Below are 18,994 nucleotides of genomic sequence, written 5' to 3' on the forward strand. Positions count from 1 at the left end.
TGAAAATTATTTCATACTCCAGTGAGCAAGAACTGTGCCAAAAAGCACATACTCACTTTATTGGGAAGCTTGAAACATAATGTAAATATAAAGTAGACGTTAATGTACTTCATATTGTTTTCATTTTATTATTTTAGGGTGTTTTTAATTTTTTTGAAGATTTTATTTATTTCAGAGAGAGAGAGCATGAATGGGGGCGGTGGGGAGAGGGAGAAGCAGACTCCCCACTGAGCAGGAAGCCCGACATGGGGCTCTGTCCCAGGACCCTGGGATCACGACCTGAGCCAAAGGCAGATGCATTACTGACTGAGCCACCCAGGCCCCCTTTGGGTGTTTTTAATTTATCTGAAACTCTCTTTTAACCTAATAATGTAATGTTAATAAACAAAAACAAAAAACTCTACCTAGAAGATTCATTCCTATTTGAACGAAGGATTTCTGCACTAGCTTTTTTATTACATTGGTTTGATTTTCCCCTGCCCCCGCCCCCCCCAGCTCAGTTTTTAAAAATTTAAATGTAGGGGCGCCTGGGTGGCTCAGTTGTTTAGTGGCTGCCTTTGGCTCACGTCATGATCCCGGAGTCCCGGGATTGAGTCCCGCATTGGGCTCCCTGCTCAGCGGGGAGCCTGCTTCTCCCTCTCCTACTCCCCCTGCTTGTGTTCCCTCTCTCACTGTCTCTCTCTGTCAAAAAATAAATAAAATCTTTTAAAAAATAAATAAAAATTTTAACTGTAATGTTTTTGTCCATGAATATTTCAGTAATGTTATACACTTGTTTCTAAAATACATGAAATACAGATTTATACTAATATATGTGTGCATTCATATTTCAAATAGTCCTAATTGTAAATTACTTGTGTTCAAATACTGAAACGCTAACAACAACCAAAAATAGTTTGGTTTGCTCTTTAGCAGAAAGATAAAAGTATGTGAAGCAATACTTATACCTACGGCCCGTGAGGAGACAGCACCTTTTGCCTAAAAGACATACCTTCCAAAGAAGAAGGGAGCAATAGCTAAGCCAGCTGGACATTTAAACCGGAAGTCAGACGCACTTACCTTGTAAGGAAATGTGTCTCCTCCTAGGTGCACCAGGAGGAAAGAAAACATAAGCCCACATAAAAACTCGTTCGGGAGAGTTCACAGCGGCGTTCTGTGTGACAGCTAGAAAGTGGAACTGACCCAGATGTCCATCAGCAGGTGAAGGGGCAAGCACGATATGCTGTGTCCACACAGTAGAGTATTATTTAGCCATAAATGTGGATGAATCACTGCCACGCGCTGCACCGTGGGTGAACCTGGAAAGCGGGAAGCTGAATGAGAAAAGCCAGACAAGTCATGGAAAGTGATCAGATTTCAGTGCGGGCAGGCCAGGTGAGCCGTCAGGTGTGTCTGTGTTCTCACCACCTGGCAGTGCCTCTGTGGCCGGTACACAGACCACAGCCTCCAGCGAGATTTTCGGGTTCGGCCTTAAATGAAAGTGGTTTGGAAGTAGTGACAAGCAGTATGCACCCTCCCTAGTTGCTAGGCCAAATAGACTTTCTGTCTTTTAGGGCAGTTTTAGGTTCACAGCCAATTTGAGAGGAAGGTACAGAGATGGCCCATGTGCCCTGCAGCCTCCCCCACTGTGCGCATCCCCAGCAGGGCAGCACACCTGGCACGGTCTGTGAACCCACGCGGACACATCATCGTCACCCACGGTCGCTGGTTTACACCAGGGCTCACTCTTGGTGGTGCACATTCTGTAGGTATAGACAGATGTGTAAAGATCATTACAGTGTCATACAGAGTAGTTTCATTGCCCTAAAAATCCCCTGTGTTCTGCCTATTCATTCTTCCCTCCCTCCTGACCTCTGGCAGCCCCTGATCTCTTTACTGTCTCCATAGTTTTGCCTTTTCCGGAATGTCAAAGTTGGAATCCTACAGTATGTAGTCTTTTCAGATTGGCTTCTTTCACTTAGTAAGGTGCAGTTTAGCTTCCTCCATGTCCTTTCTGGCTTGATGGCTCATTTCTCTTCATCACTGATTACTGCTCCATCGTCTGGATGCCCCACAGCTTGTTCATCTGTCCACCTGCTGAGGGACATCTCAGTTGCTTCTGGGTTTCAGCAATTGTGGATAAAGCTGCTCTTAACATTTGGCATAGTATGTTTTTAACTTAGTCCATCCACAAATTTTAAAAAACACTGCGGTGGTGTTTTTTTTGTTTGTTTGTTTTTCTCCAAATGAAAATCACATTCAGTTTTTTGACAGAACAAGTTCAAGCTCACATTGGTAGCAGTGGCACCTCAGTATTCAGCAAAGACTAGTTCTGCAAGACAAGACCGGGCCCGGGGGTGACTTGCATCCCAGGCACAGGATCCATTGCGGGAGAGAAGTGGGGGTCCGGGATTTGCAGGTCCTTAGCGCTGCTCAGCTTTGCTGATCCCTGGGAGCAGGTAGGGAGCTGTGAGGAGAAGGGGGGACAGGCTCTAAGAACTTGAGTGCGAGATGCACAGGAAGCGGAGCTGGAGAACATAGGCTGTTCCATGAAAAGTTTGTCTGGAAGGTAATGGGAGGGGGTGAGGGGAGGCTGGGACCCCAGGGCGTCCTCTCTAGACTGGGAACGCTGAGCGTGATGTGCTCCTTTTCCATCTCATGTGGGATGCTGTTAGGAACCGAATTAACACTTGGTTATCATTTTAACAATATGGCAGATTGAGTCAGTCCAAACCCTGAACCCCATCAGCCGCCAGCTTCTGTGGAGTAGCTGGCTTCTGATGAGAGTAGGGAGTGCCTGGGGAGGGGGCTGCTGGACAAGTGTCGGCCACTCCCTGCCTCGAGGACTGGCCCGTTGATGGTGTGCTTATTTGGTTGTTTCACCTGTGGGCTGGGATGGGATGCAGGTGCCGCTACCCGCATTTGTAGATGAGTGACCCAGACGGAGAACTTAGAGACCGGTCTGAAGTCGTAAAGGTGAGTTGTTGCCCAACACAGAAGGATGGTAAATTACCTGAGGAAGCTCTTCAAAATACGTAATCTCATGCGTGCTGATGCACTGCTGGTGGGCCCTTCTCCATGGGCTTCTCATAGTGTACCTATGCCAGAGGTGCGTGCGTCCCCGAACCATGGCCCAGTCTCCTCACTGCTGGGCGCTGAGCACTGAAGGGGGCTGTACAGTGGGAAAAACAAAACAAAATACATATCTGCCCCGCCCCCCACCGGAAATGAAACCTCCAGGGCAGACCAGCTGGGGGAGCTGGTCAGGGGAAGACTGGCCAATTCACAGGTCTGAGGCAGAGGGGCAACCGTGTGTCAAGGAGCAGCATAGGAACAAAACGTGTTTGGGAAACTGGGTGAGTTGGGACCGTACGTTGTGCATGAGGCACAAAGCAATAAGCAAGGAGGCTGAAGAGAGAAGCAGGGACGGAGCTTGCAGAGCTGACTTCTGGACCCACCCCTCCAGACCAAGGAGACGTGGTGGTCTAGGCAAAGGAGGAGGCAGCAGAGACAGTCCAGAAGATACTGGTGTGAAGTAGAGTTGGCGTAGCCAGCAGTCCGTTAACATGGGGGGAGAGGAAGGAGCGTGTGCCCAGGTGTCTGGCTTGGACGGCTGGATGGACGCAGTCCTGTACTGCACCAGGGTGGAGAGTCAGGTGGGGACTGGCGCCCGGAGGACGCTGAGGAACTCGGTTTGGGGAAGATGGTTTGAGCCACCTGGAAGACATGGAGATGCATCGTGGGCAGGTGGACAGTTGCCCAGAGTGGTGGTGGGGGGGCAGTGGTGGCAGCCTGGGACACCGGTCAGGCAGGCACGGTGTGTAGGGTGGGCAGGGGACCGAGGATGGGATGAGCAGGGAGCACGGGAACAGGATGAGGCAGGAGCGAGTGGGAGGGAGCAGGTCAGGGGCTCCCCGATCAGGCAGGTGGAAGGAGTACTGAAACGGGCCTGGGACCAGCAAAGCTGAGGACGTCGCTGTGGTCTCAGCCAGAGCTCTCGCAGCAGCGTGACGGGGGCGGAAGCCGAGGTGCAGGGACTGGGAAGAGAGCAAGAGAAAGAGTCGGCGACTTCAGGGGAAAGCTGTGTGTCCCCGTGGTCTGTGAGCATCATGCTCGAGTCCTGTAGTTTTGCCATGTTTAGGAAGAAGAACAAGGAAGGGAGAATTAGTATTTTTTTTTAAATACAAAGAAAATGCATACTTAAAATTGAATTAAAAAGGAGTACAAATTGAAAGTCTCATTTCCAGCCCCCTTTCCCAGCCACAGTGGGTAACCTTCATCAGGTGGGTGTCCATCTGTATTTTGTCTTTTATACACATATAGAAAATACTAATATGTGTTTGCTTTTACCCAAATTGAGATCACCTTGAAATACCGTTCTGCACCATGTTTTTTTGGATTCAGATTATACAGTCCTCATTATTTCATCGCTAAATACTCAGTATGAGCATAAATTTTGTCAGTATCTGTTGCTTAAAGAAACTGACAAGGAAAAACAAATTATATATTGGAATTTTTTAACTTCTTATGAATTTTATTTTGATGCTTGCAAATACTAGTCAGTGTTTGAAAACCCAGTGCCACTGCATCCATAGTGGCTCCAAGTAAGTCTCGTGAGCCCGTGGCCCCATTCTACAAAGGTGTGAAGTTTGCCATTTTCTCTCTCGGTGTCCCCCGCCCTTTTCATATCCATAGATAGGTAGCTGCACATAACCTTTCTTTAAAAAAAAAAAAAAAAAAGATTATTTATTTTAGAGAAAGTGAGCAAGAGAAGGGGCAGAGGGAGAGAGGGAGAAGCAGACTCCCCGCTGAGCGCAGAGCCTGTTGTGGAGCTGGATCTCGTGACCCTGGGATCATGACCGGAGCCGAAATCGAGAGTTGGACACTCAACCAACTGAGCCACCCAGGCGCCCTTATACATGACCTTTCTGAGCATACCCTTAATCAAGACACTGGGGCTTCAGAACTTATGATTTGCTCATTCATTTTGGTATATAAACTTCCAGTTTTCTTTTCAAAATTTGGCATGCTTTTAAGCCTCAGGCTGAGGCAGATAGCTTCTACTGACAAAATAATCTAAGCCTGTTCAGCGAGTCAGTTTTTCAGGTGTTCCTTTCTGTTTGCTAAATTAGAGCGCATTTCTGTCTGTTGCACTCTGTGTCCCTACATAGAGAGGACATATATTATCTGCCTTCTGTGAAACTTTATTCTTGTTTCAGCAGGTTAGCAAAATAGTGAAAAGTCATTAAGAAATAAAATGGAGCCAGTGATGGAGAATGAAACCAAAGGCTGTGGAAAAGTAACTCAGGGTGACCAGGGAAACAGGGCAGGAGAAGGGAGGGGTCAGGACCTGGGGGGGGGGTGGCGGGGTGAGGCACCACCGCTGCTTTCCACCCAGAGTCCTCCTACTGGAACCACTGTGTTTGTCACTTTGGGAGCTGAGTGTCGAATCTGAGCCATGGGACTTAATTTAAAATTGGCCTGAGTGTGGATTTTGATCAGTAGTGTCGGTTTGTATGATCTGAACCTGTTACCCAGGTCTGAGCCTCTTGTCCAGAAATGACAAATATCAACATTTTCAAGCACTGTGTGAAATCAAGTTCTTAAACTGATTTTGATGGTTAAATGTTGCTTTTCTTGTCCTCAGTCCTAGGAATGTCAAACAGGAACACGAACCTGCTTTGCTCAGACTTATAGTTTATTAAAATGAGAATATTCCAGGGATTGTCATTATCTATTCAGTTTCAAAAAATACTTCAAACTTGGATTACAGTAAATAGAATGTCACTAGTAGTAGGTTTGGCTTACTGTGTTTCTTAAATAAACATTTTTTTCTAAAGAGGAGAAAGTGTACTTCTGCCAGGCCCATCAGTGCTGACCAGGTTGGTCACTCATGGCTCGTGTTGAGGGCTGGTTCTGCTGCATTTGGTTTTCTCCGCAGCAAGAATACAAACACAGTGCACATGTGAACATGCTTTTGGAATCTTAAACTTTGGAATTTCCTGTCGAATGTTTATCTGAACTCCTAAGTTTAAATTTGTTTGATACTTTTTCACTTGAATTCTTTTGTCCAAAGAGAAAGGTTTTTCTTTGAGTAAGCATAATTGTCAAATTTTAGAAATTCGTTTTCTGCCGTAGCCAAAACAGTGTATCATAGAATGGTTTGGGCTGTTGAATTTATTGTAAGAAACACTTATATTTAACCAAAATGATGGGAAGTAAATATATTTTCTTCATAGGTGAACAAAGACAGTTTGGGATTTATGAAAAATGTAAGGGACTTTAGACTCAGACTTATTTTGATGATTGGAGGAGTTACAGGAAAAGTGAGCCGATGCGGGTGTGGAGTGAGGGGCTTGTAGCTGAGTGTGGATGGGGCGAGGCGGTGATCCATCCGTTGCCAGGAGCCTATTGCCAAGATCCAGGAGGCTCTGCAGTGATGGGCTCCTCTTAGCTGGGGGACATGGGAGTGACCAGCTCCTCCTAACTCGGGCATGGGAATGATGGTCTTCTCTGAGCTAGGGGCTGCAGGAGTGACCAGCTCCTCTAGCCTGGGGGCATGGGAGTGATGGCCTCCTCCTGGTTGGGGGGGAACACAGGACTCACCCAGGAGGCTTTGCAGTGGTCAGCTCCTTGTGGCTAGAGCGTATTGGAATTTTGTTTTTGTTTTTGTTCTGTTTTTTTAAGATTTTATTTATTTATTTGACAGAGAGAGAGACAGCGAGAGAAGGAACAGAAGCAGGGGGAGTGGGAGAGGGAGAAGCAGGCCTCCTGTGGAGCAGGGAGCCCGATGTGGGGCTTGATCCCAGGACCCCGGGATCATGACCTGAGCCGAAGGCAGACGCTTAACGACTGAGCCACCCAGGAGCCCCGTGTATTGGAATTTTGGAGCACCATCTCACTCCTCCCAAGTGTTTGGTGTCTGCTTGTTATGTTTTGACTAGGTATTTCATTCAAAGCCAGTGAGATTTGTTCATAATAGAAGGACTTATTTTTAAAACACTGATATTCGACCCTCCTGGACCCACAGTGCAGGACCCCACCAGGGTGTCTGTGTTGTGGCCCTCTGCCCTTCTCATGGCCCCCCATCTCCCTCCCCTGCCTGAAATCCCACCACAGCCCGGCCAGCCGCTCGCTGCTTTCACTTCATTGTCTTCAGCGGGCAGGACTTCGGTGCCTTCTCCGCACACATTCCTGGCCAGTGACCCTGGGCCCCTCTCCCCCAGGCAGCTCTCACTCCCCCTCCCCAGAGTTCCTTGCCCGTCCTGTCTGCATTCCACTTCCAGTGGGCCTAGGAGAAATCCAGGGAGGACTCCCATAAATTCCCACACACATCTCCCGATCGGGCTGGGTGTGTGCCCCTGCATTGGGCAGCCCTTCCCGTCCCCGTGGAGGAGCCGTGCGCTCCCAGGACAGGCTGCCCGCTGCACTGCCCTGGTGCTCTGCTCTCAGCTGCTCAGAGTGGCCACTCGGCCAGTCCCCCCTCCCCTGTGTTCTCACCACAGAAGGCCTTTCTCTACCCCAGCTCTTCCTCCTTCTGCCCTCTTTCTCCGCGCCCCCCCCCCCCCCCATGGCTTTGCTGCCCCTCCTCCCATGCTCTGCTGACCTCCGTGCCCTCAGGCCTCCAGGCCCGCTGCTGCTCCGGAACCGCCGTGCCCACGGCCCCCACTGCCCTCCGCCTCGGCGGCCCGCCTCTCGGTGATCCGTCAGCTGACTCATCTGCCAGCATCCGCCGACCCGGGTGACTGTCCTCCTGGAAGCATTTGACCCCTGAGATGGCCCCTTCCTGGTTTCCTCCTGCTTGCTAACCGCTCGCACTCTGTCCCTCATTTCCCGACTGTTCGGTGGTGTCAGGCACCTGCTTGACTCTCACCTCTTATCTGCACTCAGTGCCTTCTGATTTGCCTATAGTGAGATTGCTCTCCCACTTCTGCCGATGTTCCCAAGAGCTCCGGGCTGGGAGCCGCGCTATCTACTTGATCCTGCCCCTGACTGTCTTATAATACCCCACATGGAGCACGCCCCAGACCCGACTGCTCCATCTCCTCTCCAGACGGGCCCTGCCCAGAGGCCTGTCTTCTCAGGAAGTGCTGACTGTCCCTTCACTTGCTCCGGCCAGAACTCTTGGAGTCCTCCTGGGCCTTGCGCTCTCTCGGATCCGTCAGCAGGTTCTCCTGTACCCGCTGTCCAGAAGCCACCCGCCTCCTGCACCCCAGCCTGCCTGCATTATGGCAGTGCCTGATGGGTCTCTCCACTTTGGCCCCGCCTTCGTACAGGGGATCCTTTAAAACTGATGAGGGGCACAGCAAGTGGCATGTTGGTTACTTGTGTTCCGTTTTGAAAACTGTCTGTTGACCTCCAGCTCTCCAACACGGGTCTTGGTTCAGACCTTCATTTCTCCCGGGGTTGTGACAGTCCTCCATCTGCGGGCCCGCGGCTGGCTTCTCACTGTTCACCTCTTCCTCCGCCCCGCTCTGGCACTGCTCCCGGGGCCTTCTCTTTTGATTCCACAAACTCTTCTGAGCACGCATGCCCCTGTGTCGAGCAGCGCCTGCGCTCCATTTTCAGGGCCCTCAAAGTCTGTAGATGCACAGCTCCCAGAACCTTGGGGATGAAATCCAGGTTCCTCACTGTGGCGCGCGGGGGCCTTCCATCTGGCCTCTGCCCACTCCCAGCCTCCCTTACCCCTTCCTGCACACTGCCCGGGCCACAGCCCACTGACCCCGTCCTCTGCTACCAGACGCCTTTGTGCTTCTGTGAAGGGGCTCTCACCTACCAGAGAGCTGGTTCCTGTTCTGAATTCAACTGCGGCGCCCTCTCCTTTGGCAGACCTTTGGAGCCGCATGTCTGCCTCCCACCATAGATGACCTCCATGCCGCTCCCATGGTAGCCTGGGCGTTTCTCACTTGGAGCACTGACCACACTGGGGTCATTGCTAGCTTATCTGTCTGTCCTGCAGCAGCACCCTGAGGAGGGGCCAGGCTCTCCTGTCTGGTGTTCAGCTAGAGTGGGCGTGCAACCATCTCTGGAATGAACTGTGGCTTCCAGTCAGGATGGCAGCATAAATTCACTCTTTGACATAGCTCATCTCCAAACAGCAGTGCAAAGGTAAAATTTAAATAGAGAAACAAATAAACCCAAATACATAGCCAGGCCCCCACAAGAGAAAAATCCCTTTCGTACAGGAACAGACTAGAAACCCAGTGTGGTAAGCATGAGTTGGCCAGATTCCCTGGCCTGCCGCGCTCCAAGCACCAAGCATGCAGGGGCAGCAGGAAACTTGGCTCCTGCAGGTTGGGGTAACAGGGACTGATGTGTCCAGAGAAATTAGAACTAAAATCAGACTCACTGTTTGGAGCTGGGTTTAGATAAGGTTTAGACCTTCCCCATGTAAGGTCACTGTCTCCGGTACACTGGGGCTTTATAGGAAGTTGTGGGCCTCAGGAGAGTAGGAAGCGATTCCTGGGCTGGGCCACACTGTCCATTGACTCTCTCACAGGATCCCCACTGTCCATAAGGAACAGGCAGCAGGAACCCTCAGTCACTGTGGAAACCGAGTTCTGGCCTGAGGCCTTGGGATGCTTGGAGGGGCAGTTGCTGGACACAGGGCAGGGAGGGAAATGCCAGCAAGAGAACCTGCTCTGGAAACCAGATCCTCCAGCTCCCAGAGTCAGCATCTACGGAAGTATGCGTTTACTCCATCTGCAGTCCAGCAAAACTGTCAAAATAAGTCTGCTTAAATGCTTAACCAGATAAATGAACATCCCTGAAGAGAAACAGGAAATGATAAAACAGAAACAGAAGTGAAACAAGGGAAGGGAGGGCATGGCAGAAAACCATCTAAAATCTAATACGTGAAGAAGGTATTGGCTAGCACGATACACTTTGGGCGGGACATAATCAGAGACCGAATTAGTGAATTGACCCAGATTGCTGCACCAGGGGACAAAGCGACCAAATAAAATCCGTGGCCCCGGCCTGGCGAGCCTGCAGCCAGCCCCCCCTTGGACTTTCCCACCGCGTGAATGATCGCGGATCTCACTGAGGCTAGTTTGGGTCAGGTTCTCTTTCACCTACAACACAAACAGTATTTTCTGATACAAGATCTCGATGATTAGATGCAAATCTCTCAACGTTAGGCATTGAATGACCTGATGGTCAGCTAGTTATTTACTGGAGGAGATGAAAATCAAAGTATTTGGCCTAATTAACTTTGGCACATAGGAAAGAAATCTCTGCAGCTCATGAAAGAGCGGGACCCGATGGGAGAATAGGGCCCCCCTCCCCACTGCTTCCCCACCGCTTCCGTGCTGCAGGCCCTCCCCCCAGCACTCCCCGCTGGGTCTCTGAGACGGCCCAGCACTCGGCCCAGCACTTGACACAACCTTTGTCAGGTTTGAGGACACGTTTGGATTATTCTCATATAGTTTTACTGTCCTTTCTTTGTGTTTGTGGCTCTGCCTTGAAATACTGAAGTCGAGTTGTCTGTGATCTATCACAGAAGCAGCCTTGTCTGCAAAGAGCAGTGTTGTGTGTGTGTGTGTGTGTGCGCGTGCGCGCGCATGTCAGGGAATCGTGAAATATATGCAGCCTTGTCTGCAAAGAGCAGTGTGTGCGTGTGTGTTTGTGCGTGTCAGGGAATCGTGGTGAAATATATATAAAATTTAACATTGCAACCAGTTGATTGAATAGCTGGATGATTTCACTGAAGGCCCCCTTGCCCCTAGCCTGGTCCCCTTGGGTGACCACACTCAGCTGCAAGACCCCCTCTTGTTGCAAGCCAGTTGCTCTGTTGTTTTCAACAGTGCTCTGGGGTATAAACGTCTCTACAAACTAAACCGATCAAATTCTGCCTCCTTCCTAGGAATTGTACCTGAAGTAGATGTTTGGTGTGTGTCCTAATCCTGGGAGGGCTCCTCCTGTGGCTGTCACCTCCTCCTCTTTCCTGCACACGCACCAGCCTGTCGTCTAGGCTGCTCTCTGCCCACTTGACGTTCAGTACGACCCCTCTGCTCTCCAGAGCACCTGGGTTTAAACTGGCCTGTGAAGCCCATTTCCTTTGGGAAGAGATGGGGAGCTATCTCTTTTGCTACCCTCCCCGCCCCAAATCTCTGCACCAGGCCTAGGGACAGAGGCAGCCTTGTCTGAACGACACCCCTGCTCCAGGAACTGAGCAATTTGGGGAGGGCGGGCAGGAGCCCGGGGCCTGGGGTCCTCTCCACCCATGCAACCACCATCTCCGAGACCAAGAGCAAAGATGACCAGGACTCAGGCTTCTCAGCCTGCCCCTTCAACCCAGGGTTCCAGCCTCCGTTCCCTGAGTGGGATTGGGCAGAACTAGGGAGCCCCTGCCTTTCCAGCACTCATGCCCGGGATGTGGCCTCTGTACGAGACAGGCAGCTGGGGCATGATGAGAAACACTGAAAGCCCTTGGGCTTGGGGGCTGGGGGACATGGGAGCCCCTGCTCTTGTTCTTGGCATGGGGGGTGGTGAGGGAACCGCATGCTCTTGTTCCTGGGGGGGTGAGGGAGCCCTGTGCTCTTGTTCCTGGGGGGGTGAGGGAACCCCGTGCTCTTGTTCTGGGGGGGTGAGGGAGCCCCGTGCTCTTGTTCTGGGGGGTTGAGGAAACCCTGTGCTCTTGTTCTGGGGGGGTGAGGGAGCCCCATGCTCTTATTCCTTGGGGGGGTGTGGGAACCCCATGCTCTTGTTCTTGGGGGTGAGGGAACCTCATGCTCTTCTTCTGGGGGCTGAGGGAGCCCCATGCTCTTGTTCCTGGGGGGGTGAGGGAACCCTGTGCTCTTGTTCTGGGGTGGTGAGGGAACCCTGTGTTCTTGGCTACAGCCTCTGGAGGGGAATCTCCACCTCCCTGAGCTGGGAGGAAGGGGGGGTCAGTTTGGGTTCAAATATTGTAGACTTGCCTTTCTTACTGAATCTTTGTAGATTTTTTTGAATAGATGTTTCTTCATTTGTTGTGTGCCACTGGATGGTTTTGGAGGCTTTGAATAGTTGTTTTTATGTAGGTGTGTAGGGCTTTTCATGCTGTGAAGCTGGAAGCTGATCACCCACAATTGTGGGTTTTTGAAGAAGAAACTCTGATTTAGGAGGTAGATTAGATAAAATGACTGTTAGCTTATTATACCCATGAAAGTGCTCAGTCTCTGTAAATTACCTGCCTCCCCACCCCCTCCGGTTTGTCCCCCTGAAATAACCCCATCCAAGAGAAAATACTGCAATTTTACTCTTTTCTGTTGTTGATTTTAACAATACTGCCGGTTCTTTTCATTTCCCATGCATGAGTACAGTTGACCCTTGAACAACTTGGGGTTAGGGGTGCGACCTGCCCACAGTCAAACATCTGAGTCTAACTTTGGGCTCCCCCAAACTGAACTACCGAGACCCTCCTGTTGGCCTTCCTGGTAGCACGAGCACTCGGTTAACACTTATATTCTGTGCTGTATGTATTATATACTGTATTCTTAGAGCAAAGTACGCTAGAGAAAAAATTTTAAGAAAATTACAAGGAAAATACAGTGACAGCACTGAGCTGCATCGATGGCTAAGTGTGTCGTCCGTTTACAAGATGACTTGTCAGTGCCTGCAGCAGCACTCTCTTCTGCAACACGCAGATGTTACACTATTACTAACACCAGACATCAGAAATGAGAAGATAATGTGAAAGGTTCCTGTTTATTTACAGGTCTAACAATTCATGTGTTACTACGTGTGATTGCTTTATGGTGACCTAGTGTCATCAGTACGATTACTTCAGCATAGCCTTGCCTGTCCACTAATGAATGAATTGTTATAAAACTTTTATAGCCTACAGTATTACAAACATACTCATAATGTAGTCTGCATTAAAAAACAATTGTGATAATAGGTTGATACACATTTTCTCCAATGATGAGAGAAGCATTCTGTGAGGTAATGTAATTCTTTGAAAGCAAAGTTATAAAACAACTGGCACATGATTAATTTTATGTTAAATCTCACTCACCTTGTCCCTGCACACTTACTGGATTTGCACACACAGCAGGTAAGTGTACGTACGCCATGATGGTTCTCTACTGTCCATCGGGTAGAGGCGGGTCATCGTAAAGGTCGTCCTCCTTGTGGCCTTCCCATGGAGGAGGCTGAGGAGGGGGGGGAGGCAGTGGGGGTGAATGAAAATGCTGGGGCAGCATGAAAAGCCCTACACACCTACATAAAAACAACTATTCAAAGCCTCCAAAACCATCCGGTGGCACCCTTGCTGTCCCAGGGGAGGCAGGCACACCTGGTGTCACTTTGTGGAAGTACATTTCTGTCTGACATTTTGCCTCTTCCTTTGTCTACAAATGTCTGTATATGCCTTGCCAGTACTCCCACCACGAGCTTCAGCTCCGGTGCCCGCACCACGGACGGGTCCATGTGGTACAAGAAGTCAAGCGCAGTCTTGAACAAGCGGAGCCCTCTCCAGGGTGCCTGATGTCACTGTGTTTTCTGGCACAGCGTCTTCTGAGTCTCCTTCCTCACCCCCCGGCGCTGGTCCGGAAGCTCTCCTCTGTCACGTCGTCCTCTGTTAACTCTGTGGGTGGCGTCTGTGAGCCCTTGAATTTCTCCAAGATCCACATCTCAAAACCCTCCATCCCCTAGCTTTTTTGCCATGTCCACAATCTCTTTTATGATTTCCCGCATCGGCTGTGTTGTAAATCCTGTGAGATCATGCCCAGCATGTGGGCCGTTTTCTCCAGCAGGAATTTATTGTTTGGGGCTTGATGGCTTTCACGACATTTTCTGTCACATCAGCAGCATCTCCGGTGGTGTAATCCTTCCAGACTTCCAAGGTGTTCTCTCTGTTGTGATTTGCTTTCATAGTGTTGACCGTCCTTTTCATAAAGGATCGTGTGTAATGAGCCTTGCGGGTCCTCATGGCCCCCAACCCACAGGCTGCATTAGAGACATTGTGCTCCAGGGCACATGGGCCACTTGGACACGTTCGATGTCGAGCTCGTGGGGTTCTGGGTGGCCAGGATATTGTCCCATATCAGAAGAACGTTAAAGGGCACTCCCTTACTGTCAGGGTACCTCCCAGGGTGAGGGACAAAGCATCAGTGGAACTGATCCTGAGAAAAGGTTCTGGTTATCCAGGTCTTCTTGTTGCACAAACAGAGGACTGGGTGCCGGTGTCTGTGTCTCCCCATTAAGCCCCCCAGGGTTAGCTTCATAGATATGGCCGGCCTGATCACAGACTGCCTCCGCACACGCGCTAGCTCACTCACCCCTTCCTGCCTTCCTCACGAATAAATGTCCCCCCAAAAGAGGGCACTTCCATGTGCGTGAAAAACCTGTGCAGGCGGACGTCCTGTCCTCGGTGATTTTCCCTCTTCTCATCTTGTCTCTCTTCTCTTCTCGTCTCTTCTCGTCTCGTCTCTTCTCGTCTCTTCTCGTCTCGTCTCTTCTCGGTTGAAGTATAGTTGGCATATGCAGTGTTACGTTAGTTCCAGCGTCTCGGTGACTCTCTCCGTGGTGTCTGGGGGATCGTCTGCTTCCTCTTGATGGTGGAAGCTGCTTCTCCCGTTAGCTTGACATGTGTTAGAGCCAGACCTCTTTCTGAAATTACCAAACCATCTTTTGCTGGCATTGAAATTCTCCAGCTTCAGATCCGTCACCTTCCTTTGGCTTTAAGTTGTCACGTAATGATTTCCCCTTTTGTTCGAAGATTCATACCAGAGTCTGTAGGTATACCTTCCTATAGCAGTCCTGCATCCAGAGAAAGGCTGCATCTTCAGTACGAGGCAAAAAGGGATTTCACCAAAACTGCATGGTTTCTGCGTCTGCCAGTGTAGCTGCAGTGACAACTTCATAAACCACCTGGATTCTCTTCTCTTGACATGGCAGCAGCTGCAGCTGTGACCTCAGTCTGCCGTACGTGTCAGGCAGTTCACCTTGTTCTTGTGACGCCTTGACTTTTCTCTGCTTCTTGGGAGCACTCCCAGCAGCACTAGTGAGGGCACTTCATAGGAGTCCCAAGGTGTTATTCAAAGTTTATGGTGTTGCAGTAAACACAACCAAAAATATGCAAGAACCACAAGAAATCACTTTTTACTGCGATACACAATGTACTGGAGAATGGAACTGCTTACAGGAGAGGATTAGCGTCACGGTGTTTTTAGCAGATTCTTGCCGCACTTGAGCTCGCCACAGTAGCAACGGGAGGTGGCACAAAATTATCACACTTGTACAGCATGTACCACCGTTAATTTCTTGCAGTTATGATTTAATACCGCATCTTCACATTTGTTTACGTTTCTCTTGGCTGCGAATGGCACCATGTATGGGACTGTTGAGTATTTGCATGTTTTATGGCAGCAAATGATAAAATAGGCTAGTACCCATATATATTTTATTCATTTATGACATGCCTTTTTCTTAAATTTTTTTAAAGATTTTATTTATTTATTTGCGATAGAGTGCGAGCGAGAGAGAGCAGGAGCCTGGGGAGCAGAGGGAGAGGGAGAAGCAGGCTCCCCACTGAGCAGGGAGCCCAATGCGGGGCTCGATCCCAGGACCCTGGGACCGTGACCTGAGCTGAACATAGATGCTTAACCGACTGAGCCACACAAGTGCCCCTTTCTTAATTTTTTGACATTTCTAGGCTACTCAGTTCATCTGCCAGTTTTTTCAAATTGTTGCAGATCCAGAACATTTTCCAGTGTGTTTATTGAAAAAAGCCAGATAGAAGTGGACCTGCACAGGGGCACCTGGGTGGCTCAGTCCGTTAAGCGTCTGCCTTTGGCTCAGGTCATGATCCCGGGGTCCTGGGATTGAGCCCCGCATTGGGCTCCCTGCTCAGCAGGAAGCCTGCTTCTCTCTCTGCCTGCTACTTCCCCTGCTTGTGCTCTCTCTCTCTCTCTCTGTCAAATAAATAAAATATTAAAAAACAAAAAAAGTTGGGGCGCCTGGGTGGCTCAGACGTTAAGCGTCTGCCTTCGGCTCAGGTCATGATCCCGGGGTCCTGGGATCGAGCCCCGCATCGAGCTCCCCGCTCCGCGGGAAGCCTGCTTCTCCCTCTCGCACTCCCCCTGCTTGTGTTCCCTCTCTTGCTGTCTCTGTCAAATAAATAAAATCTTTAAAAAAAAAAAAAAAGTGGACCTGCACAGTTGAAGCCTGTGTTGTTCACGGGTCAGCTCTGTTTCGGTACTGTATCATGGCTCAGTAGACTTTTGTGGACCAGCCTTGTGAAGTCGGATCGCAGGGAATGCTGTACATTCCGTGGTCGAGTTCCCTTTGAGCTGCAAAGGGTTAATTTATAAATGAACTTTAGGTATGCCACTTGTTTATAAATTGATTTTCTAGAATTGCTTAAATCAACCACTTTCTGTATTTTGAATGTCAGATTGTTAAGTGAACCTTTATTTCCTCCTTTGTCCTTTAAAGAGAAAACTCTTAAAATATGGAGATTCTTTGGCCGAAGACATTACTTATTGCAGAGGAGTTTTGCTTGTTGAAAAACTGACCGGAGAGTGTGTGTCCTCTTCCTTGGACACCCCACCTCTGTGTCTCGTCCCAGGGCAGCACTCGGTGTTGCGGGAGAGCAACCCCACAGCAGGGTGGGGGGAACCCTGGCATCACCTCAGTGACACTTCCTCTAGAAAGTTCTCTGACTACAGAAATAAATCTTCAGCTGTCCCTTTCCTCAAGAGGCCTACCAGCATTTGTGAAAAGTCTATTTTATATGGTCAATTTTGAGCCAGTTAGGGTTAACAGACCAGCTTTTGGGTGTTATCGGCCTCCTCCTGGGGCTGCTCCAAGCCCTGTGGTCTTCACAGACAGGAACTGGCTTAGGACAGGAGGCTGGGGATGAGCGGTGGCCTTCTCAGCCTAACGTTCTCCCCTCAGCAGAGGTTCTTTTTTTTTTAAAGATTTTTTTTTATTCATTTGAGACACAGAGATTCAGAGAGAGAGAGAGCATAAGCAGTGGGAGAGGCAGAGGGAGAGGGAGAAGCAGACTCCCCACTGAGCCAGGAGCCCGATGTGGGGCTTGATCCCAGGACCCTGGGATCATGACCTGAGCCGAAGGCAGACACTTAACCATCTCAGCCACCCAGGTGCCCCTCAGCAGAGGTTCTGAGTTGCATATCTGCAAGGCACCTGAAAATGTCTCTGTCCGCTTGGGTGTCAGGCCCCAAGCTCGGTAAAATACCTGGGACTCAGGCGGGTCATGAGGCGGGGGCTTGCGTGCGTGCGAGGCTCTGGGATGGCTGGTGGGCGTGGAGGCAGGGCAGTCTGCGTCGGCTGGGGTGGGCCGCAGAAGCTAAAGACCCCCCACTGACTCCCTCCGTTTTTTGTTGCCCCCTCCCCCAGGAGTTCGCGGCACTTACTAAGGAGCTCAACGTCTGCAGGGAGCAGCTCCTGGAGAGAGAGGAAGAGATCGCGGAACTGAAGGCAGAAAGAAACAACACCAGGGTCAGTAGGCGCGTCCTCGCTATTGGAATGCTGTCTGAGGGTCGCCTAGGGAGCGCTGTTTCTGTCTTTAAACTCAGGCACCATCTGCTCGATCGGCTTTTAAACACCTTGTCGACATTTCCCCGTGGAGTTGACCCTGACTGATGAGCTCAGCATTCTCATCCCTTGTTTGAGTCATGATGAGAACTAATGCTATTTTAACTCTTGAGGGTGCATTTCTCTAATTTTAGACTGAATTGAAGGGATTCACATTTGGTATAGCATGTGATTGAAAGGGGTTTTTGCCCCAAATTGAGGTATGAAGTTGCAAGTGCTCTTTAAACATGGTTTTACCTTGGCCTGTCCCACCAGCTGCTGCTGGAGCATTTGGAGTGCCTCGTGTCCAGGCATGAGCGGTCCCTGCGGATGACAGTGGTGAAGCGGCAGGCTCAGTCCCCGGCGGGCGTGTCCAGCGAGGTGGAGGTGCTCAAAGCCCTGAAGTCCTTGTTTGAGCACCACAAAGCCCTGGATGAAAAGGTGCCCTGAGCCCCAGCGCTTCTTGGTGTGCACACACTGTCAGAGACAAGCTTCACGTGTGTGTGTGTGTGTGTGTGTGTGTGTGTGTGTGTCTGCAGTTCACTTCTAATTTTCTCGAGCTCCTGTAAACACTTGTTCTGTAAGAAGACAGACTTCTGTATGGTTAAAAAGTAGTGGTTAGTGTAAATGTCTTAAGATTTATTATATTCTGTATATCGATTTGCCATTAAGAATTGGGTAATATAACTTAGGGGAAGACTTCTCTCAAATGTAAAAATTTAAAGCTGTTACAGAGCAAGTTTTTTTTTTTTTTTTTTTTAAAGATCTTATTTATCTTTTTAAAAGAGAGAGGGTGCATGAGCGGGGTTGGGGGGAGCAGCAGAGGGAGAAGGAGAAGCAGGCTCCCCGCTGAGCAGGGAGCCCGATGCAGGGCTCAGTCCCAGGACCCCGGGATCATGACCTGAGTTGAAGGCAGACGCTTCACCGACTGAGCCACCCAGGCGCCCCAACAAGCCAGTTTTCTTGACATTAACATCAGTGAAAGACATTGCAGTCATTCTGTCATGTTACCTTATGAGAATGGGACCCAAGGGTGATGTACGTTAAGAAGCAGTTAAACAAATACACACCCACCCCTCTGTTTGCAGGTGAGGGAGCGGCTGCGAGTAGCACTCGAAAGGTGTAGTTTGTTAGAAGAAGAACTGGGGGCTACACACAAAGAGGTAAGCTCCGTAAATCACCAGAGGATTTGGTTAGAGGGGTTCTAACGTTTATGCCTTGTTTTTATAAGTATGAAGCCTTCAGTGCTGGCCATGAGGCGTCACTGGTCTTTCTGACCAGCGAGCCACCCTCCCCGGCCACTCCAGTGACCAGCGTGCTAGGCTCTTCCTGCCGAGTTGCATGGTCCCTTACGTTCCCATCGTCCCGTTGATAGCACCAACCTAGTTGTTGACCTGGTTGTGTTCAGGCTAGACAACGTCGCTGTGTATTCTCCCGTCCCGTGTTTACAGCTTGTAGTTGCATCTTTCCAAGAGGAGTTTCTCTTTATCTC

General features: G+C 49.9%; 1 protein-coding gene and 1 non-coding gene across 6 annotated transcripts in view; both read left to right on the forward strand.

Moving 5' to 3' along the window:
- The window catches only part of PPFIA1 (PTPRF interacting protein alpha 1), an 85,481-nt gene that overhangs the window by 19,283 nt on the left and 47,204 nt on the right, over positions 1 to 18,994 (forward strand). For all 5 annotated transcript variants that reach the window (XM_027579922.2, XM_027579924.2, XM_027579923.2 and 2 more), the window contains exons 3-5: positions 17,326 to 17,427; positions 17,779 to 17,943; positions 18,591 to 18,665. In XM_027579922.2, the coding sequence (XP_027435723.1) occupies positions 17,326 to 17,427; positions 17,779 to 17,943; positions 18,591 to 18,665 (342 nt within the window). The remainder of the gene's footprint in view (positions 1 to 17,325; positions 17,428 to 17,778; positions 17,944 to 18,590; positions 18,666 to 18,994) is intronic.
- On the forward strand, positions 3,025 to 3,161 carry LOC113915611. Its single transcript, XR_003517757.1, has one exon. It is a non-coding gene; the product is annotated as a small nucleolar RNA SNORA42/SNORA80 family (small nucleolar RNA).

The sequence above is a fragment of the Zalophus californianus genome, chromosome 11, assembly GCF_009762305.2.
Source record: "Zalophus californianus isolate mZalCal1 chromosome 11, mZalCal1.pri.v2, whole genome shotgun sequence".
NCBI classification, from domain to species: Eukaryota; Metazoa; Chordata; class Mammalia; order Carnivora; family Otariidae; genus Zalophus; species Zalophus californianus.